A 21,577-nucleotide genomic window follows, 5' to 3' on the forward strand; every position below is an offset into this window, starting at 1 on the left:
AGCGGTCGGCGGACGGCGGTTGAGCACGCTAGAATCCCCCACCCCGGCTAAACCCAAGGGAACCTAGTCGAGCCGTCCAAGGCGACTAACAGTGGAGCGTTTTGTGACTGACGGACACGCCTGTAGCGCCTCGAGACAAGTCAGTCCAGAAAGAAGGCTCGCCAGCGCATGTAGCAGCAGAGTGGAGTGCCGGGTGTGCGTGGTCTTGTTTTTGCAACGAAGACCCTGAAGATGCGATGTGCGGTGAGGTGCGTGGTGTGGGAAGCGCCCTGGAGAGGGGTCTGCTGTCAACCTCCTCTGAGACTGGGTCCGGATGAAGTCGTGGCTTTTGCAAGACTCCTCCTCTCTTCTTCACCAGGGTTCCAGAAGTGACCTTCAGGGGGCCTGGTCGGCGACGTAAACTACCTAGGTACATACCTGAGGATGGGTGGTTGTGTTTGCAGTAGGCGCATGCACTCCGAACACGCTGTGCTGTGTGTGGTGTAGCCAGTCAGCGGACACGACAGGACCATGGGGGGGCAGCGAACGACGAGGTCCGGACGAGCGAGCGAGCCGAGAAAGCAAAGCAAAGCAAAACAAGGACTTCTGGTCGCCCGTTGGTGGGTTCGACCGTTCGCCAGGCCTACTACGTAGTATGCAAGGCAAGGTACAACGCGTGTGAAGTCTGGGAAGCACGCAGAACTAGGGCAGGGGTTGGCCGAGGCAAAGCAGTCACAGCAGGCCCCCCGGATCTGTCACGGAACTATCAACAACGCCAACACGACTACTGGCCCTACTTGGTCGTCGCGCGATGCAGCAGGTGCCGCAGAAAACAAGCTAGAGTCGTGACCAGAGGAGTCGATCGTAGTCTGGCCGATCCAGCGAACGACCTAACAAGCCGCCGCGCAAGACAGGCTGCGAGCCCGAGCAAGCAAGCAATGGCAAGGTGCGTCGGTTTTCAGACGACCAGATATCTGGCTTGCTTTGGCGGGGCGGTGAGAAAAGCGACCAGACGATGCTGCCCGGGTGCAGCTTCTTGCTCTGTGTCCCTCTCGGGTAGGGCGCGTTTGCCCTGCCGTGATTGTTGTTGCGGCTGGCAGCCGTCCTGTCCGCAGGCAGAGTGTACTGTCCAATGGCTCGCGCTCGGTTGTTTGCGGCCGGGGCCGAGAAACGGAGGAGGCTGGTTTCTGCGCCTGCAGCTACCAAGCTTATTTGTGCGCCGGACGGTCGGTCTTTGGACGAACAGTGTCCGGACGTGCAGCGATTGCGTCGCTAACAAGCCACAAGTTGAATGTCTGGGTGGGCAATGGTTGGTAGTGTTCAGGACGGGTGATGTTCAAGATGAATGAAAAGGTCGAATAACTAGTTGATAGCAGATTTCAAAGAGTGTAATGTTTGGGGGCGAGCGAATCCGAAGCGTGGTTTTGTTAGGGTGCGGCCACAGCTATAGAGGGTCAAGTTGAAGAGGAGAGGACGAATGCCGGTAGAGGTGAGTAACCAGGTGAGGCGTTGCATGTGGCCGGTGACAGTCGAGGTGAGTGCGACGGGTACGGACAGCGATTGTGGGCGGTGACGTTCATTCAAGAAAGGCGTACTCCGTACGGTATTGGTGGGGGTGTTCCAACAAAAGGCCGACGGCTGAAACTGACTTTACTGCGCTCCGTGCACGAGAGAGAGGGGGGGAAGAGAGATGGAGACGAAGTGATGTGGAAAATTCTGAACCTCAACATCCAGGGCAGGACAGGACAGCATGAGGTGTGTGAAGTGGGAAATAGACGCGTTGTGGACGTGATCGTGACGCGTTGTTACGCGTTATGATATGTGGGTCACATGCAGTGATGCGGGTCGAATGGCGGTTTCCTGGTTTTTTAATTGGAAGGATCGTATCAAAGCTCTTTCTAGACTTGTCCTTGAACCGCCAGATCCTGGCTGTTCTGGATTGGGAAAGTCCCATCCCCGCATGTCGTACCCTTCAGCACCGAACGCTCTTTCCACGCTACCCCTACGGGCTAACTTCTGGAAAGAGCTGCTAGGTAAAAGTACCTCCGTACCTAGGTACCTCCAGAGTCTGGACCAGACAGAGGGCATGAAGATGTGATGCCAGGATCGAGGGCCTGCGGTTGTGCTCAGGCGCGCGGGGGAGGGTGACATGAACAGAACACAGCATTTCCCAGACTTTGAACTGTCCAAAGGCCGCCGCCGTCTTGCATCTGGCACCCACCTTCCCCCCTCCCTTCTCCTCCTCACCCCTCTCCCCCCACCCTATTATGAACCATGAACTACGAACCAAGACCTGCCTCCGGACGAGGAAAGTCCGATCTCTTCTTGTTTGGCATTGACGGCGGGATGGAATGTTGATCCCGGGCTCAAGCCATTCTACTTCGCATCTCGGTACGGATACAGACCACACTTAAACACCGTGCTGGCTGAGACTAACACCGAATAGACTCCACAAGCATGCTAATGCCAACACGAATCGCACTGCCTTTGCGTTGTGTTACGTCCCTCTGCTTCCTCTCTTCCCTGTTCCCGGATCGCTGTATCTCGGACCAATCTACGCACAGCATGGCGTATTGGCCAGCTGCGTATGCCTGCTTCGGTCTGCACGACGATGGAGCCGCGATGCGGTGAGTGCTGGTGGTGTGTGTACATTCTTAACTGGTCACCGTCGACCTTGATCGAATGGCATGTCAGCTGCAAGCATGCCTTTTAGTGTGCCGGCTGCCGTGAACCTCCCCCACGGCTTCTTTCACCTTTGACCACTCTCTGCTCAGAGAAATGACAGGAGGGCTCCCCTCTGGGATCAGCAAGTTTGCAGCAACGCTGCAGCTGAGTCGGCTAGGATGCATCGCTGCAAGAACAGTAGGATTCATGCGACGTCCACGTTCTCTCTCCCTCCTAGTCTTGGGGACGCCGCCGCTTGATGACAGGATACCCCCGGTTTGATTTCGTCCGTCTCTGAAGTTCAGCCACTTTCGATGGCATCGGCAATCTTAATGCCCCAGCTCCCATCCCACTCTAGTTTGACATCGCACCTCCCAGACTAAAGAGTTCGCTCCCGTTCAAACGATTACACGCCCGCCCGAGTCAAACAAAACGGCCGTCCCGCAGGCACTTGACAACCGCCTACTGTTACACCAACCCTGAGGAACCATGGGACGGTCCGCCGTCGCCAATCAGCGCGCGCGTGTTTCCTTCTTGCGAGCGCACTGCATGGTGCCGCTCGGTTGTCTGCTGCGAGATCCAAGCAGCATGATCCCGAATGTGGCCTGCCGCAGTACGGTGCATCCCCGGACCACGTCGACGTTGCTTCACCTCGAGCTGGTAGGTATCTTCAACGACGTGATCAGATGGTGCTCGTCGATGAGCCCAGGCACCATTGCACAACGAACGGCGCTATGGCTCACTCTGGCCATCTGCCATCCGAAATTACGACTGGATGCACATGATGATGGAAAGAAAGTACGGAGGGGCGTCGTGGCATCCCGGGACGAAAGCGTGCACCGCTGATGCCTCAATATCTCGAAACGCCAACCGAGCAGAGTGGAGCCCATAGCCCACGAAGTTACAAATCTGCGTCGCGGCTTCCGACTTCAGGAACCGTGGAATCTCAAGATCGCACTCGCATTCGACCGGTAATCTTCACTGTAGCCAGGGCGAGTTTGGATGCGACTCGAGCTCACATTAGCGTGCTCCCCTAGTGGACACTGACACACTGAGAGGCTCCTAGGCGACTAGCTTATGACACGAAGGTAGACTGGCCGCAAGTCGCAACTTGCCGCAAACATCAGAAGAGTTCGCCGGGTGGGTATAGCCAAGGCCTCCGAGCCGCTGTCGAAAACGTCTAGGATAATAATGGCTGCCAGGCTGGCAGCCTACTGGGCGCGCTATTGCCAATCCCATCCCTTCCATAGAAGTCGATTCACGCTACGCCAACCCGAAGACGACAGATAGACGCCACATTCCTGGCTCGTCCAGCTGGCTATGAAGCTTGACATTCCACTTGTGTCACCCTTGGGAGCTGGCCATCTTTTCTGATGGTGCCTTTCCTCGTCGTCAAGAAAATGCTCCTCCCACCACCTACGCATCACAGCAGCCAGACTGCATCGACGAGCCCATCATGATCGCTTTTTCGTCAATGTCCCAGATTGCGAAGCTCGCGGGTCCGCTCCTTCTGTTACTCTGGTCACTATGGTATACAGGCCTAAACCGACAGCACATCCATGCCGTCACTCGAGTGTTCCGCAACCAAAGGGAGCTTTTTATCAAAGACTTCCTCGAGCACGAGATCGATGGTCAATTCAACGGCGCCGCCATCGCGACTCTGTGTGCCAGCAAGGAATGGACACCGGGGTTGTTGATGAGCTGCGATGAAGTTGCTGGGGGCGTTGGCGAGGTACGCAATGCCCATCTGCACTGCATCCGCTTCTCAATCGAGGCGGGAGGTAAGAGCCTACTCCGCCGTCGTCATCTTATCTGGCCGGTTCTGACAGGTCACAGCCGCGTTGGTATTGCCTCGAATCATCTCTCGTTCTGAAGATGACATCAAAACCGTCAACGGGTTGACCGGTGTGCCTCTCGACTACTATTTCGATGTGGACCATTTGCACCACGTGCTCACGACGTACTGCCCACAGATGAAGGTGTACGAGTCACTGAACGACCTCTACGACGTCCCAGAGGCTTCGAATGCTCTACAATTCAACATTGGGGATACCAATAACGACTGGGTGAACGGAACCGTGATAGCTGCGCCAGAGACGTGGCATCATAGCTTCCACCGCTTCGTCAACGAGAAGGTGCCTGTCAAGGACAGGACAAACCCGTTCCGCGTCCATTTGAAACGTACCCAATGGACGTGGCAGGTAGCGGGGGACGGGCACTCGGTGGCATCGTCTTTTGGGCGTATGCTCCGCGTCCGCCCGGACGCTCGACGGCTTGCGGCGTCGGCGCTCTTCACCCTCGGATCCCGCTTCGGGCTCAACCTCGACCCGCGCAGGCGGTATCACCCAGAGAGCTTCGTGGGCATCCACCTGCGCACGGAGGAGAATGTTGACGACAAATACCCGGACTACCCTTCGCAGGCTGCCCATTACCTCGATTTCATATTGGAGTCCGAATCCAAGGTCGCGTTCCTCGCCACGGGCGCCACCAAGGACAACGTCACGGCCTTTGTCAGCCGCGCCAAGGACTTCAACACTACGGTCGTGACCAAGCTGGACATACTGGACGAGGATGAGCAAGCGGCTCTGGGGGAGCTCACCTGGGACCAACGAGGCCTGGTCGACTACGAGATCATGCTGCGGGCTGGACTGGTGGCAGGCGTGAGTGCGAGCGCGTTCGCGTGGAACTTAGCTCTGAGGCGGTCGTACGGCTTGGGGAAGGGCCCGCTCGGCACGGAACCAGATTCTACCGGGCGAGTTGCGTGGCGTGATGACTACACTACTTTGTATGGGAAACATGTGAACGCGTTCGCCTTGGCAGCAACGACATGGCCTTGACCGGATGGGAGAGACGAATGCTCATGGAGCAATAAGCATGCCACGCGGAGTTTGGGTCTAGAGAATTAAGTGCCTTAATGCTTACGTTTGATTTTGACGGGCGTCTGTCACGTACCATCTGCATGCAAGGAATGCCATATTAGGTTGTCGCATGTCACATATCGCCTTGGAGTCTTTTGTGCACATACATCAGTGGCCAGGCATCTCGATGTCTGACGTTCAACACGGCTCTTGGCGACATGTCGCCTATCGTGTCAGGCGTGGTAACCCCTCACCTTTCGGAGCCGACTCGTCGTGACTCTGCGCAGGCCTTGGCTTGGCGTGTGAGCCCCGCGCCGCCGGGCGGGTGAAGCGCCATTATCGGAGTAGGTTGGAACCTCATTCATTGGTATTCTCTCGTCGCCGAATCGGTAGAGGAAGCAGAATGTGTGACTGAGGACGAGGCAGCAACAGCGGCGGCGGCGGCGGCGGCAAATGAACCAGAATCAACATGCTCGCACAGCGGAGCAGGCTTATTGATGAGACTCTGCCCCTCAATCGACTCTATGAAGCAGCTTGGCCGTCAGCGACGAGCGGGCAAGCGAATATGCAGGTGGGCTGCAACCGAGGCCAACCCGCATGGGAGGGATGCGTCCAACTGCAGCCAGAGATGCATCTTGCCTAGGCCATGCATCGACCAGCAGTTTCCGTCACGCGCCGGCACTGAGCGGCTCTAGGCGGTCATCCCCGGGGCCTGGGGTCGCGATGATAGAGCGAAGCGGTGCGGCATACGGAGGCGGAATATCGGGCGCATGTCTATGATGCCTAAGTAGACGGCATTGAAATGCAAGAGTCGAGGAGTTGTGAGAGATAAGATGAGTAAGAGCGGGGGGGGGACGACGGATTGGTTGCCTAAAGCCGACTTGGAAGGTCGAGCCCCCCCAAGGGCTCACAGAAGCTAGTGTGTAAGATGTGTTCGGTGCGGGCTTCCCCCCCCACCACCACCACCACCACCACCACCCCATTCTATGTGTTACTGGCGAGGTGAGATTTCATTTTGCTTCACAGTCCGGACAGTGTCCCTCTGTGTTGCACATGACATGCTTACCAAGAAGCCTTCTCGACTCACTGTTGAAGACCAAAAGAGTGCCAAGAGGTTATATCAAGCCGACGGGAGACGCACTGCTCCTCACGCAACTCTGGAAAGATTCACTCTCTTACTCTCTCACAGACACACACTCTCTCTCACTCACTGTGGATGCAAGATTATTAGGTAAATCCACAGCTACGCTGGTTTCTTGGGTGCCCGTCGCCGAGTATCCAATAATCCACACCTCACACGCAACAGGTTCCGTTTACGTAGATTTCCCCTCACACCCAACGACACTATCAGCGTCTCTGTCAGCATCCCGGGTAATTTCATCATCCTGTCTCTCTCTCTCTCTCTCTCTCTCTCTCTCTCTCTCTCTCTCTCTTGCTCTCGCTCTCGCTCTCTATCTCACGCTTTCCCCCTTCTGTTGCCCTGCCTTACCTTGCCCACCTCGCATACATATCCCATCCCTGCGGCACACGCATACCCACACGCACAAGCGCACGCGCATCGGAAACAAGCAACTTTTTAAGAAGAGGCGCCAGGCGGAAGAAGAAGAAGAAGGCGGAGGCAAAAGAAGAAAAGCGAAGAGATATATGTCGGCAGCCGACCCCCGTGGAAATCCTTTTCTGCACAACGACTGCTTTGAGGACAAAATACTACCCCTCCTGTTCCCCCCCTCCCTCTTCCCCTTCCCCCACGACCTCGACTCGGCCTCCACCACGCCGGCCATGGCTTCGAGCTCTGACATCATAACGCTCGACAATTTTGAGCAGCTGCTGCCAAGATGGGACCCCGCAGGCACCAATCACCTATATGCGCTCGTTGATATGGGCAGGTCAGTCGACGCGGTTTCCTTCACATCGGGGTTTTCCTTTTCGTTTCTTTTTTCCCCCCTCCGTCTCCGGACGTCACCTTCACGGTTTCTATCAGAAATCGGGTGGGCATCACGTCTTGCTTTATTCAGCCCTATCGCTCCGGTCCCTCGACATGCTTGAACGTGCTTAATGACTTTGATGTGTCGCAATGCTTGCCATTGATCCTCGACCAGGCAGAACGCCTCCAGACTGACGTAACACCCCATCCCGCAGCAACGGCATCCGCTTCTCCATCTCGGATCTCACCCCACCCCAGACCCGTCTCCTCCGGCCCATCTACCGCGAGCGCGCCGGCATCTCCCTCTTCGATGCTCTCAACGTCTCCCCCGGCGCCGGCTCCGAGCCCATGATGTTCCCCGCCGAGACCATCGCCCAGGTCGCCCGCACCCTCGCCCGCTTCCGCCGCATCGCCGTCTCCTACGGCGTCCCGCCCGCCCACTTCTCCGTCCTCGCCACTGAGGCCATGCGCCGCGCCGCCAACGCCCGCGAGATGCTTACTGCCATCCGTGAGGCCGCCGACATTGGCGTCCACGTCCTGGCCCCCGAGGTCGAAACCCTGTTCGGCGCCGTCATGGGCTCACGCTCCGCCTTCGTCGACATCTCGCGCGGCGGCCTATTCCTCGACCTCGGCGGCGGGTCCGTGCAGATGACCTGGGTCGACACGCGGCTGCCCGACTACGAAATCGCTGCAGCCCTGGCGGGGGAGAGCATGCCCTTTGGCGCGGCGCGGCTGATCCGCGTCCTCGAGGGGCAGCCGGAGGAGGTGCGCGCGCAGGAGAAGCAGAGGCTCAACGCGAGCATGCAGAGCGCCTTTGCGAAGCTGTGCGACAAGTTCCCGGTGCTCGCGCAGGCCAAGGCGGAACACGAGGCCTCGGCGACGGCGGCGCCGACCACGAACGGCGCGGGGACCAGCGCCGGCCCCGTCGCGGGCGGTATCGACGCATACCTCTGCGGTGGCGGGTTCCGGGGCTACGGGTGCATGCTGCAGCACAACGACCCGATCCAGCCGTACCCGCTCCCGTCAGTGGGCACCTACACGGTGACGGGCGACTTCTTCAAGCAGACGGAGAAGATGCGGCGCGTCAACAGCGAGCACGAGGGCAAGATCTACGGCATGTCGAAGCGGCGGCGGCAGCAGTTCCCGGCCATCATCGAAGTCGTCGAGGCCTTCATCCGCACCGTGCCGCACCTGCGCACCGTGACCTTCTGCGGGGGCTCGAACCGCGACGGCGCGCTGCTGATGAAGCTGCCCAAGAGCGTGCGGGAGAGCAACCCGCTCGAGGCGCTCGCCGGTTTCCCGATCCAGGGCCACGAGGACGCGGGCGGGGCCGGGGGCGGCAAGGGCGACATGGCAGTCGCGCAGGCGGTGCTGCGGACGCTGTACGGCGCGGTGCCCGTCAATGTCGACATCTCGCGGACGCCGACCGTCTTCTCGCTGGGGCTGGGCCCGCTGTTCGCGCGGCAGGTCTGGATCCACCAGGGCGAGGACGACGACGCCAACGCGTCGTACGCGCTGCACGAGGCCGTCACGCGGGACCCCAGCGCACCGGGGCTGACACACCTCGCGCGCGCGGTGCTGGGGCTGACGACGTGCGCGCGGTGGGGTTCGAACCTGGGCCCGATCGACGTGCAGCTGTACGGGAACCTGAAGGGCCTCGTCGCCGAGGCGAGGCAGGAGAGCGTCTTCTGGGCCGAGTACCTGGGCGCCGTGGCGGCCGTCATGGTCGACCTGGTGCCGGCCTGGCCCAAGAGCGTCGAGGAGCTCGAGTCGACTTTGAGGTATGTTTTTTCTTCTTCTTTCTTTCTTCGGGACGGAGAGCGGACCGTGTTGATGCGGAGAGGCGAGCATGCGAGCGTGCGCTAACGGCGAGACCTCCAGGTTCGAGGCCACGCAGACCGTGGACCCCGAGAAGAAGAGGGCGAGCATCGAGCTGACGGTCCATGTGACGGCCGGCGCCGCGGTGGGCATCGACCCGGAGGACGTCAAGGGCCGGCTGTCGTACGTCGGGAAGAAGCGCAAGGACGGCACGAGGCCGGACAAGAAGGTCACGGTCCGGATTCAGGAAATGAAGTAGTTTATGACTCGGGACGATCTCATGAATATACCCCCTCCTCCCCCCTCCCCGCTCCTCCTTTCTTTCCCCGGTGGTATCCTTTTTCTGGTCCGTTTCTGTGGCATGTAGCAAATGGAGTTGGCATTTCCCCCTTCCGCCTTGAGTCCCCATTGAATCGGGAAAGAGTCGCACGTTGCCTGCTTTTTGATCTGGCTTCGGCTGAGTGTGTGTGTGCGTGTGTGCGTGACGATAGTCATGGCCAGATGTGTCCAGGTCCGATGTCGGTGGTTCATCGCGCTGTGCTGACGAGCGCCGCGGGCCAGATTCAAGCCAGCGAATAATAGCAAACAAGCCTTGTCGGTGCTTTGCTGGAAACATTTTGGTATCTATGGAGCTGCCTCGTCTACTTCGCTTAGCCTTATTTTTATTACTATTATTATTGTTTCATACGTGGCCATGAAAACCGGGCTTCAGGAAGACGTCTGGCGTGCCCGGCCCCGGATGTGCCCACTCCCACTGGGAACGCGGCCGCCGTGTCCCCGCTTTCACGGCCTCCGGGCGCGGAGACGCGGCATCGGGAGTTGAGGGACTGGGAGGGTCGTCTTCAGCTAGTGCTGTCGCAGACGGATAGAACTTGGTTCGTTCTGCAGGGAATCAATTCTCTTTTAGTATGCTGCTGGAAATATCACGTCCGGATCCGGAGTACAAGCCTAATAACCCAGAAGGCATGGCTTCGTTCACTTGAACGGCGCGTCTCGACGTGAAGCGCCCACCGAAATGGCCGCCCCTGCAAGCTGAAAGAGTCGTGGCTTGTCGTCGACGAGGTTACCCCGGGCGTCTTTCCTACAAATGCCACAAGCTGCTGGCTGCTTGTAGAGCACTGGTGATGGCTTTCCACCATGTCTGTAAGTCACGGCAGACTTTCACCGCAGTCTGTTGCTTCCCTGTCACATGGATAGACTGAGGAGCCGCCTCGCTCAACAAGGGGTTCCAGTGTTGGATGCATTATTGGTATCGGCCCAGAGGACCGGCGCAAATGCCGTTGAGCTTGTCGACGGCTTGCCCAGACACCTGGCCCACACTGCGGCCGCATCCGAAAGGAGATGCAGGTTTCGAGCACACTGCCAAACGCCAGGTTCGAGTCACCCACCGCATTGTGGTTGCTCCCGGCTCTGTGAAGCGGAGGCGTCGTCTCGAGAACTGTGGCAAGCAAGCACACTTTGCGTTACTCGAAGCGCTCCTGAAGTCCAGCTGATGCCTTTTTTCTTTCTTCTTTTTTTCTTCTTATTTTTCAAAAGTGTTGAGCCTTGCGGATATCTCTTGTCGAACGAGTCAGACACGACGTCCCCTCTCGCATTGGTGGAGTTCTAGAGCAGGCACCACACCATGCAGTCATGAGCCATGGAGAACGAGGTACAGTCAGCTGGACCCTATATTTAAAACCGTGCTGATGGAGAAAGGCTTTTTAGAATTGCTGCGGCAAAAAGCATCTGGGCTGCGGAGCCGCCTTTTGTTCAGCAGGGCTGCTGTCAGACTTTTAGGGAGTGCACAGTAAGCCACCGCAGCCAGCGACTGAAGGTTGCTATCACGCCCATGGAACAGCCCAGCACAAACCAGACGGAGAGCAAAGCGCGAAGCTCAAAAGGCTGGGTGACGATGGAAGGCGGGAAATCGACAGTCTGTTCTTTTGGTGCTTGGGGTTTTTTTTTTTTTTGCTTTGCAAATGCGATGGCCTCAGGCAAAGTTGGTTCTCTGCAACTCGAGTCAAATTCGCATCCAGGGCGGGAGTTCCACCAAGAATGTCAAACAAATTAGGGGGTAGATGCGGGCTACGGGTTTGCCGGTTGAAGCGTTTGAGAACAGCTGCAGCTGCAGCTAACGTGTACTAGCACGCAGAAGAATTAAGGCGTTCGTGCCGAGCTCAGGGACTGAGCGCGCACGAGCCAGCGAGGGAAGGGTATGGAAGTCAGCAACGGTATGGGGACGATTGCAGCCCTCAGCGTATGTACGGATACTGCGTAGTGTATCCGTACCTAGGCGATGAGTGAGCTTGAGCCTTTGCCCCCCCCCCAGCGTGTTGCCGGTACTTCCCCCCTCAGCAGGTACACGGGCGGGGGCAAGCAGCTGCGGCAATTAGCCATGTACCGAGCAGAGGTGCGGGTACATCCCAGCGACCTACCCGTTCTGGCTGTCCTGTCTAAAAAGTGGATACATCGGACCTCCAAGCATCAGCGTCCATCGCGGGAGGTTCGAAAGGACACATTGTACCAAATCCGAAGTCATCCAGGCAATTCAGGCCAGCTTGCCCTCCTCGCTCCCATCCATCCGCCCTCGTCGTCTCGTCTCGTTTCCCTCCTGGTCCCCTTCGACACTACAAAGTCGCAAACTCCTTCTTTTCAACGACCACACGCACCCATTCACAACCCTCCGACAGCTCACGGCTTGCTTGCTCTCCCAAACCCCTCCCCTGCCTCCCAAGAGCGCCAACGGGCCACTTTGCCAATCTCCTTTCGCCTCGCTTTTTTTCCCTTTCCGTCGCAGAATCCTCTACCTACCTGCCTGCGCCTGTCTTTCTGTCTTTCTTGGTCAAGGCTAGCCCTCGGATCCCAGCTTCGCAGTCCACCCTCATTTTATTCTCCCACGAGTTCGACGCTCCCCGCGCCGCCTCTCCACTAAACAGTCCCGTCACTTCCGACGACGACGACGACCCTTTGAGCAACGCATCACCGCCAGAGCGAACAGCTGGTCTGTCTGTACACCCTCGTGCAACAGCCACCTCAACCTATACACCTCCTCCCTCCACACAATGGCTCAGCAGAGAGGCCCTTCTTACGGCCTGGGCGCCGGCGGTCCTCCGTCCTTCGGCGGCCCGAATGCAGACACCTCCGAGTCCAGCCCCTTGGACATGATCCGTGAACAGACGAGCAAGATTGAGGACTTTCTCGACTCCGTCAGCGAGCCCATCAAGCCGTGAGTTGAAGCCCCCCCTTTTTTTCTATTGAGCTCTAGCACGGAGCTGGGCCGCCTGCTGGTGGTCGCGTGTGTGTGAACTCTGTATGCTGACCGAGGCTTGCTTGACAGTCACCTGCCCGTGATTGGCCGCTTCCTCATCGTCGTCACTTTCCTCGAGGATGCCATTAGAATCATTACCCAGTGGAGCGACCAGCTCCTCTATCTCCACGACTACCGCCACAGTACGTATGCGAGTGCACAAACCACGAGATGGCGGGCCCAAGGCTAACCTAACCCCCTCTGCAGTTCCCTCCGGTATCACGCACCTGTTCCTCATTGTCAATGTTCTCGCCATGGTCGCCTGCTCCAGCCTTGTTATCATCCGCAAGTACTCTGACTACGCCGTCGCCGGCCTCATGGGTGTTGTCGTCACCCAGGCCCTCGGATATGGTCTGATCTTCGACCTCAACTTCTTCCTGCGCAACCTGTCTGTCATTGGCGGTCTGCTGATGGTCCTCTCTGACTCGTGGGTTCGCAAGAGCAAGGCCTTTGCCGGCCTGCCCCAGCTTGACGAGAAGGACCGCAAGATGTACTTCCAGCTTGCCGGCCGTGTCCTGCTCATCTTCCTCTTCGTTGGCTTCATCTTCAGCGGCACGTGGTCCATCTGGCGCATCATCACCTCCATCATTGGCTTCGTCGCTTGCGTGATGGTTGTCGTCGGCTTCAAGGCCAAGTTCAGCGCCACCCTGCTTGTCCTCATCCTCAGCATCTTCAACATCCTCGTCAACAACTTCTGGACTGTAAGTTCCTGTGCCGTTCTCTACTGCGCAGCACCGTATGCTAACGAACCCGTAGCTGCACGAGCACCACCCCCACAAGGACTTCGCCAAGTACGACTTCTTCCAGATCCTCTCCATCGTCGGCGGTCTCCTCCTGCTCGTCAACGCCGGCCCTGGCCAGTTCTCCATCGACGAGAAGAAGAAGGTTTACTAAACAGCGGAGGACGAGAAGCAACCAAAGCCCAGCCCCGAAAACGGGCGGAAGTCTTGGAGAGAGAAAAACAAAGAAGACGAAGGCCAACGATATTATGGGGTCGGTTTCTTGGCATTTCAAACGGCATTAAAAAATGGTTGCACCTTTTGTCCCGCTCTGCGGTTGCGTATGGGCGGGGTTCTCGGGAGTCACATTGCAGCATATATGACGGGTAGACGCAGAAGGTTCTATAGTGGATTACTGAAAGTTCAAGCTGCGCGCTTGGGAATGGAGAAGATGCATTCAAGTTCACATATGTTTCCCGAGACCAGGTGCCGCCAGTTTTTTGCCGACCAAGTAGCCTGGAGGTTGCGAGTGAGAATATGTGTTCGCCAAGCCTCGGCACTCGGGCAAAGACGACTGAGAATGGTCCCCTATTTACGGCGACCTGCATCCGAGGCGGCGTCTCCCGCTCCGTGAGGGGAACGGTTGATTAGGCCGCCTGCCATTGGAGGATTCTGTGGACCACGCGCGTCTTCACTTGCCTCTTTGGCTCGCCATCTGCAGGCTATGAAGAACGGTCTGGTCCCGCCGACTGGCGTCCTTGTGTCCATGGTCCTGAATGGCTACCCTTCTTTTTCCTTTTTTTTCTTTTGATTTTTTTAAAAAAAAAAAAATAAAAAAAAAGCTGGCCGCCCGCATCGCTGCTGTTCCAATGCCAAGACCCACACGGATTGACGGACGATACCCATGAGGCCAAAGGGCGCGGAGACGAGCACAGCGCAGCGGGCCATGCGTTCCTGGGAAGCCTGTTTGGCGGGGAAGAAGCATGTCGAACTCACCAAACAAGCTGGAAATGGTGGACGAGGCTGCCGGAGGGGCTGCCGAGGGGTGTTGGCCGAGAAATCGACGGTGTGGGGGGCAGCGGTGATGAAGGTGGTGGGTGTGTTGATGAGGAAAGGCTGGATAGGGGGGGGGGGGGGGGGGGGAGACACTGGACTCGAAAAGGAAAGACTTCAGAAAGGGGGTGAGCGTATGTTTCTGCGCTGACTGGATTTCCAACACCAGGCGCCTCCCCCTCCATTACAATCTTTCCGGATGGACGGAAGAAGAGAGACAAATAAGCAACGGTTTGGGGGGGGGGGGGGGGGGGGGGTGGAGACCGAGGAATTCACGGGACGGTGATCATCCGATTTCATGCTTGTTCTCCCCCCCTCCCTTCAGACAGGTAGGAGGTGTCTGAACAATGCTCTCTCTCCCAGACGTACGCATGCGAAAGACAACGAAGGTTTGGAAAACAATTAGAATTAAGAATAAGAAGAAAAAAAACCCCAGCCCAAACTCCAATGCTGCCAGCCATAAACGCGCGCCCCGTCCTCGAATCATCCCTTCCCGGCCACGCCCCCTCTCTTCGGCCTGTGCAACCGAACCCGGCCGGGGAACTCTGCCGGCCGGCTCCCCCCTCCTCCTCCTCCTCCACCTCCTCCTCCTCCCCCACGAGCTCGCAGTCCTTCCGGCGCCCGGTTCCGCGTTCGGAACCGAGTCCGGACCCCGAAAGGGCACTACAGTCACCTACCAAGACAAACACACACACACACACACACACCCATCGTACCGTTTAGGCCCGTTTACTCCCCCCCTCCCCGTGGCAGCAACGGGCCCAACGGCACCCGGGCAAAGCCATCTTCACCGGCCCCCGACGCGCCTCACACTCACACTCCCTCTCCGCCTCCCTTCCACACGATGACACTCGCCCAGCGCCTCCCCTTCAGCTCCTTGTCGCCCTGATGGGGGCACCTGTGCCATCAGGCCCTTTTCCCGACCTCAACGCGGGACCGTGCCCGGTCGCGTTTGATGGCGCGCGGTTGGCCGGCTTCACTATGGCAGTCTCTCTCTCTCTCTTTTTTTTTTTTTTCATGAGGACCACCTGAGTATGGGCGCCAGGCGTCGTTGTATTGTGAGACGTTTCACATCCACAACTCTGGCCGTCTCCGTTGACATCGGCCGACGGACGGTAAACGTTAAAACGTCCCGAGTGTAGTAGTATCAGGCGGGATTTTGTAAAGGCAAACACAATCACACTCTCGGTGACTACGCAGCTCATTCAACCGAACGGCAAGGCCAGAACCGGAAGAGAGAAAAAAAGGTCATACCGCACATATGCTTCTTTGCACAGATGCGCTTGGTGAGCAAATGCGGCAATCCATGGAATGGATCATGATGACATGAGACGGCACTCAGACGTGATGACGAACACCTATGTGTGTAACTCAACAATTTTACTGTGACATGTTAACATGCAATGTTGCCTCATATCGACAAGGCGGGCCAAGGTTCAGCAGCAGGGGAATACGAGGACAAGGCCTCGGTTTGTCATGCATTCTCTGATGATGATAGTGGCTTGCAGTGAAGAGTGTCGAAGGAAGGTAATCCACAAGCAAAGGTGATACGCCCCCTCCCTTTCCCAGATTCAGCAACAAAGAAAAAAGTAAATGATACAAACACCGCCAAGACTGAAGATGGCATCAGTGTCCCCGGACGGCTCAACCCGGTTTCCTAATCCCTAATGGCTCCCCTTCCATCGCGCAAGATTCATATCAAGTCATGATACTCTCCAGGAGAGGTCTAGTGAGTTTTCGGGCATTTTTAAGCCAAAACCAGCGAACGAAAGAAGTTGCGCGTGTCTCTGCACCGTAAGGACCCCGACCAGAACGAAACTTGACTTTTGGCGGGTCATGAGTTTTCATAACAACGCCGCGGTATCAAGCGCAAGTCTGGGCCTGGAGCGAGTTGGGCCGCACTCCGTCAGCGAATCGTACACCGACTCTGCGTGCGTGCCCGGTGATGGTCGGCTTGCCCTTTCTTAGGATCGTCTTCTGATCCGGAGAAGCGCTCGATTTAAGCGAAGACATAGACGGGCCTGCAGACGGGGAAGATGTCTGGAGGCGTGCCGCAGACCCGTCGGATTGTCAATCGATACCGTGCTGTTTCTTGAGCTGCGCTAAACTGGCCCGGCGGGCCTCGAGGTCCTCTTTTGACTTGAGCATCTTCTCTGGCTGGTGGTAGAGAACTGCGCATGTTAGCATTCATCCCTGTCGTGGAGGGGGTGGGTCGGCGTCGACATACCAATGAGGTAACGGTTCTGGAAGTTGAAACCGTTGAGCTTGTCGCAAGCTTGCTTTGCATCCATTACGTCTTCATAGACAACGAATGCGGTACCCTTGGTACCGCTAGCAATGCCCTGACGGACCTGTCTGTAGCAGAGGTTAGTCACTGATGTCGAGGTCGAGTGCCAGTCATGGACGGGATGGTGCGTACCGTATCGGGCCGAATTTTCCGAACAGGTCGAACAACTCCTCTGGAGTTACGTTGTAACTGTCATCATGTCAGTTGCCGGTGCCAAGCGTCGTGACGTCGATATCGAGGGCAGGCAAGGTATACCTCAAGTTCTTCACGAACAGAGCTCTGTGCGACAACCAGTCAGCCATGTTCCATCATCAAGCATTGCAACGGAAGTGGTATCGATAGAGACCCCGAGGAGTGTCGATGAAAGGGGTAGGGCCGGGCGTGTACGGCGGCGGCCGTAGGGTGACGTTGGCCGGATCCCGGGTGGTCGTGTGTGCAAGGCAGGGGAAAGATGCAGAGATATACAGAGGCAGGCTAGGCATTGAAGAAGAATTCGGACTCACCTATTGACTTCTGGGGCTAGTTTACCGCCGCGACTACTCATCTCTCGATGCTCGATTGACGCTGAGAGTGATCGATTCGGGTTGGTGAACACTCGGAAGAAATGACAAGGACGCGCTGGATGATGGGGGATGGGCGGAAGTTAAGACAGGATCTGGAAGTTCTAGGAACGGCGAAAATGGGGAGTAGGCAGTAAATGAGGCGACGGGTTGGCTGGAGGCAAGGATTGGGCGAAATCTTCCACGTGACTTGGTGAGCCCCACAGTTCATCACGCGATGGGCCACTCATCATGCGTCGAGATAGGCAAGGCAGTTAGTTGCACAGGGAAGGTACGTACACGCTTCGGCTTTCCTCAGACGTGGCACATACCCGCAGCAGCAAGCACCGAACGCCTATCTCGGTCTCCGCTCACTACCTAGTGTACATAAAACAACACAACACGCTTGCCCGGATAGACTTTCCTGGTTTCTGCCACTGCCGCATTCTGCCTACCTACTCATGCGATCAAGGGAAACCGGCCGACAGCGACGGGAATAAGGCCTAATTGCATGTACATGCCGGGCAACCCAAAGGAAAAGAATGTCATTCGCGGGGGTGCGGGAGGTTCACGGGTAGCTGGTGCCGGATTGCGCTTCTAGCAGCATTCCGGGCGATGGGATGGTCTTGGCGGCCTCGATTGGACTTGCCGATTTCAGGTACCATTGCATGGACCAGCACGCTCTGTATTGTTTGTTGCACCCGATGGTAACTGGTCGGTGCCTCAAAACAGACTCAAACTCATAGTTGCTTTGCTCTGTAATCATTGCGACATCTGGGTTGGCACACGCTCGAGCTGAACTACTGACTAACTCCTCATGCAGTGGTTCCTGAGGATTACATGATTACATCCCATTATGCATATCCGGTTCGCTCGGGTTCAGTGTGTCGATGGTGAGAAGTGGACCTCCGGGCAAGTCACAAGACCAGCTCCAAGACTGCGTAACTTGATCAACGCGATAGCAGCCTGCCAACCAGATTATCTCCCCTATCGCATAATCTGGGGAAAGGGAGGGGGAGGCTATGGCGAGGCACCCCTGAACAGCAACAGTTCGAGAAGGTAACCTAGAAGTTGGGAACGGACGGATTGTAGGCTGCTAGCGAGTCCTAGGTGTCTTGGCTGCTGGCACTTGGGATAAAAGACAGGGCATCTCCAACAAGTTGGGCCGACCTGGCACATCATTCAGAGCGAGTCGGTCCGCAACGGTGACAGGCCAGGCAGGAGGAGGTCTCCTCATATTTTGATTCCCCTGTTGATCCTGATCGCCGATAAATACGGATACCTAAATACCTACCAACTGACACCAGTACACGCGAGCTCGTAAGCCACACACGACCATGGCTTCGACAAAGCAAAGTGGCCGCCGGTTTTGTCCTTCCGTCTCTTTCAACAGCCAGCCGGGTGTTTCATTTCAGCCCTGGGACCGCAGCCAGTTGCTATTTTCCCCAGATTCGCAGTCAAAGCCAGGCAAGAGAGCTAGGCCCATCCGCGGGCTATGTGTAGTTTATGTATGTGTGTGGCTGGGCCGATGACGCTGGGAGAAGAGGTACCTAAGCTAGGGGATCCGCATGAGGCTAAACAACCACACCAGCAGGTTTTTGTTGTGCTGAGCCGGAAAACGTCGCTCCCAGAACACTGACCTGACGACAACCGACCTCACCAAAAGCACCGTTGTCGTTGCTGGAGGCAGATTAACTCCCCCTTACCCGTTTACGCACCTGCCTTGCCTTGGTTGTTCGAAACCTCCCCTGCGTCAATTTTTCCAGTGTCTTTGACGCTGGAACTGAATGCTATTGAACGCCCCCCCGAAGCACAATGGGTTGCTTTCCACGCCTGCCATGGCAGGCTCGTAGCCAATTGACGAAATCCCACCTGCCATTTCCCTGGTTCCGTTGAAGCCTCCTCAGTCAGTCAACCTCGGGTGCCTCTCACTCAACGCTCACTGCCCTGGATCTCAAAACCCATCTCCGTTCACTGCCTTTCCCGAAATAATTTTCTACGCCCTTGACAACATTTCGTCCCTGCTCATTTCATCACCCAACCCCTTCGAAGAAGCCATCACTTTAGCTATCAATCATCACCGGTCCATTACCGCCTCATCACGTCCGATTCCACGATATCCGCAATAGTCGCTCCGTTATTTCACTCACATCGTCACACACCATTAGCAATGGCGCCAGCTGACGACATCTTCGTTGGTTTCGACGTTTCCGACGACGACAAGCCCTTCCTCCTCAGCGTCCTTCGTGCTCCCGGCACACCGTTGGACGAGAAGCTAGCCATCTACGACCTCGGCCTCCTCAGTGGATACGAGGACTGGAACCTGATGCTGGAGAGTGCGGCCGCAATGAAGGACAGGGACCTTGCTCGCTCGCCGCTTGATGCACGAGATATTCTAGCTTACATCCCTCGAGTCAAAGAAGCCACGCTAGCCGCGGCGAAGCTGCGCCAGGGTTGGGCGGCCACTGACCAGTCCATCAAGAACCTGACTGCACTGCTGCGTGTTCATCGACCAAGCCACGCTGTCGAGCCCCAGCCTCCGTGTCCGTCTCAGCCCGCCACCATTAAAAGGGAACGAGCTGTCAAGCGAGAGGTCGCTGTTCCCAAGCGCGGACGGGAGGATGACGAAGATGACGATGACAACGACACCGAGCCGACACACCGAGCCAAGCGGCCCAGAGCCGCTCCCAAGCCATCCATGTCTCACTATTTCGCCGATGAGCAATTGCCACGCACCGACAGCCCCGAACAGCAAACAGCTACTCCATCGCCTGATGACACGACCCAGATCGTCATCCCAACACTCATTCGCAACGGCATCGCCACGCCCAATCCTACGCCCCGCAAGCAATCGCAAGAAAATGAAGCTATCAAGGAAGGCACCACCAGTGTTCGAGGCACACTGCGTGCCAACGACGTCAAGACCCAAATGGCTGGCGCTGCAGCTAGCAAAACCAATGACGATGACTCGAGCGCTTTAAAAGCCAGCGGCCCGCAGACAGCCGGGGGTCTTCGGGCGGAGAGGCCATCCTGGCCATCCCCGTGCAACAGCCCATCGCCGACGAACTCGTCCGAATTATTGTCCCCCGAGGAGCTGAGACGGGTCAAGTCGGAGAAGTAGCTCCGCCGGAGCCCTCGCCGAGACGGAAGATGGGCGTCAAGTCACCATTCTTCGGCCAGCCGCAATCAAAGCCGTCGCCCCGATCAAAACGCGTGGGTGGTCTTGTATCCACGATCGCGTTCCCGCCCCTGTCAGCCCCGCGCTTTGGCCTGATTCAGGAAGAGTTTGCTCATGAACCTTTTTGGCTGCTTGTGGTTGTGACTTTCCTTGTCAAGACAGCCGGGACGCTGGCAATCCCTGCGGTTTACAAGGTCAAGGAGCGCTTTCCAACACCAACCGCTTTGGCTGACGCAGAGGCGACTACTACGGTCGTGAGCATGATCCGCCACTTGGGTCTTTCGATTGTGCGAACAGCGGCGATACAGCGATACGCCCGATTGTGGCTTGGGAAGCCACCGATAGCAGGCACCGTTTATAGAGTGAAGAATTACGACAAAAGAGAGGCGGAACTAGAAACACTGAGGCCCGGTGTTGATGAGGTTTCTCTCGGGCTCACTGCCGAACGCAGCGGAGAAGCTGGCGAGGCGTGGGAGATTGGCCACTTTACGCAAGGCAAATACACGCTCGACAGCTGGCGCATCTTCTGCCGTGACGAACTCTTGGGGCGGGCCGAGGACTGGAACGGTAAAGGCGCCGCCCCCAACTTCCAGCCCGAGTGGATGAGAGTACGACCGGACGACAAGGAGCTCCGGGCGTGTCTACGGTGGATGTGGATGCGCGAAGGCTGGGAATGGGATCCCGTAACGGGCGAAAAGAAGGTTCTTCGGGACGAAATGCGAAGAGCTGCGAACGAAGGGCGGGTGGGTTACGATGATACTGGCGGGTTGGTGATTCTCGAGGAACCGCTGCCAGGGTCTAGTTGAGGGCTCTTTCATTTTTTTATTTTTTTTTGAGGGTTGTACAAGGATTTTCTATGAGAGGATCAGCCGAGGCTGGACATGAAGTTTTTGTTGATACCCGCACCACGGAGCGGTGCACTACGCACAAACAGCATTAGATATTAGATGCGACGGCGTCAATAGACGGACTGGTAAAGCATTTTCTAGCAACTCTGGAAGACAACAGATGCCCGAGAAGTAGACACACGAACGGTGGTGACATGATTCAGCAGTGACTCGCCAAAGTTCTGTTCGCTCCATGTTTTTGTGATTCTTCTATACGACACCAGGCCTTTACAGATGGTTTACTGGGCGCGATCTCCTTCCAACCACCTCCACCGCTAAGTTTGCAGCCTAGGTATGTCGTGTCACCGCGAATCATGTACAATGTTGCGCCAGCCTCCGCGCCTTGCGTCTCGGCACAGCAGCACACACACACAGACCCCCC

At 57.1% G+C, this 21,577-nt stretch overlaps 6 protein-coding genes across 6 annotated transcripts; 5 read left to right on the forward strand and 1 right to left on the reverse strand.

Moving 5' to 3' along the window:
• Positions 1-4,099: 4,099 nt before the first annotated feature.
• GLRG_04560 (uncharacterized protein) lies at positions 4,100-5,480 on the forward strand (the record flags this gene model as incomplete). The annotated part of the gene is made up of 2 exons (XM_008095245.1): positions 4,100-4,424; positions 4,480-5,480. The coding sequence occupies 2 exons, from the start codon at positions 4,100-4,102 to the stop codon at positions 5,478-5,480; spliced, it is 1,326 nt and encodes a 441-aa protein (XP_008093436.1).
• A 1,800-nt stretch (positions 5,481-7,280) lies between these two features.
• GLRG_04561 (Ppx/GppA phosphatase) lies at positions 7,281-9,502 on the forward strand (the record flags this gene model as incomplete). Its single annotated transcript, XM_008095246.1, has 3 exons — positions 7,281-7,387; positions 7,641-9,206; positions 9,307-9,502. The coding sequence occupies 3 exons, from the start codon at positions 7,281-7,283 to the stop codon at positions 9,500-9,502; spliced, it is 1,869 nt and encodes a 622-aa protein (XP_008093437.1).
• Positions 9,503-12,287: 2,785 nt separating this feature from the next.
• GLRG_04562 (SURF4 family protein) lies at positions 12,288-13,426 on the forward strand (the record flags this gene model as incomplete). The annotated part of the gene is made up of 4 exons (XM_008095247.1): positions 12,288-12,451; positions 12,563-12,675; positions 12,740-13,233; positions 13,289-13,426. The coding sequence occupies 4 exons, from the start codon at positions 12,288-12,290 to the stop codon at positions 13,424-13,426; spliced, it is 909 nt and encodes a 302-aa protein (XP_008093438.1).
• A 2,948-nt stretch (positions 13,427-16,374) lies between these two features.
• GLRG_04563 (RNA recognition domain-containing protein) lies at positions 16,375-16,893 on the reverse strand (the record flags this gene model as incomplete). The annotated part of the gene is made up of 4 exons (XM_008095248.1): positions 16,375-16,475; positions 16,532-16,659; positions 16,724-16,780; positions 16,847-16,893. 4 exons carry the CDS (start codon positions 16,891-16,893, stop codon positions 16,375-16,377), a joined length of 333 nt encoding a protein of 110 aa, XP_008093439.1.
• Positions 16,894-19,300: 2,407 nt separating this feature from the next.
• On the forward strand, positions 19,301-20,251 carry GLRG_04564 (uncharacterized protein; the record flags this gene model as incomplete). Its single annotated transcript, XM_008095249.1, has 1 exon — positions 19,301-20,251. One exon carries the CDS (start codon positions 19,301-19,303, stop codon positions 20,249-20,251), a length of 951 nt encoding a protein of 316 aa, XP_008093440.1.
• A 29-nt stretch (positions 20,252-20,280) lies between these two features.
• Positions 20,281-21,114, forward strand: GLRG_04565 (methyl-CpG-binding domain-containing protein 4; the record flags this gene model as incomplete). Its single annotated transcript, XM_008095250.1, has 1 exon — positions 20,281-21,114. The coding sequence occupies one exon, from the start codon at positions 20,281-20,283 to the stop codon at positions 21,112-21,114; it is 834 nt and encodes a 277-aa protein (XP_008093441.1).
• Positions 21,115-21,577: the final 463 nt, after the last annotated feature.

Source organism: Colletotrichum graminicola (genome assembly GCF_000149035.1).
Source record: "Colletotrichum graminicola M1.001 genomic scaffold supercont1.14, whole genome shotgun sequence".
Lineage (NCBI taxonomy): Eukaryota > Fungi > Ascomycota > Sordariomycetes > Glomerellales > Glomerellaceae > Colletotrichum > Colletotrichum graminicola.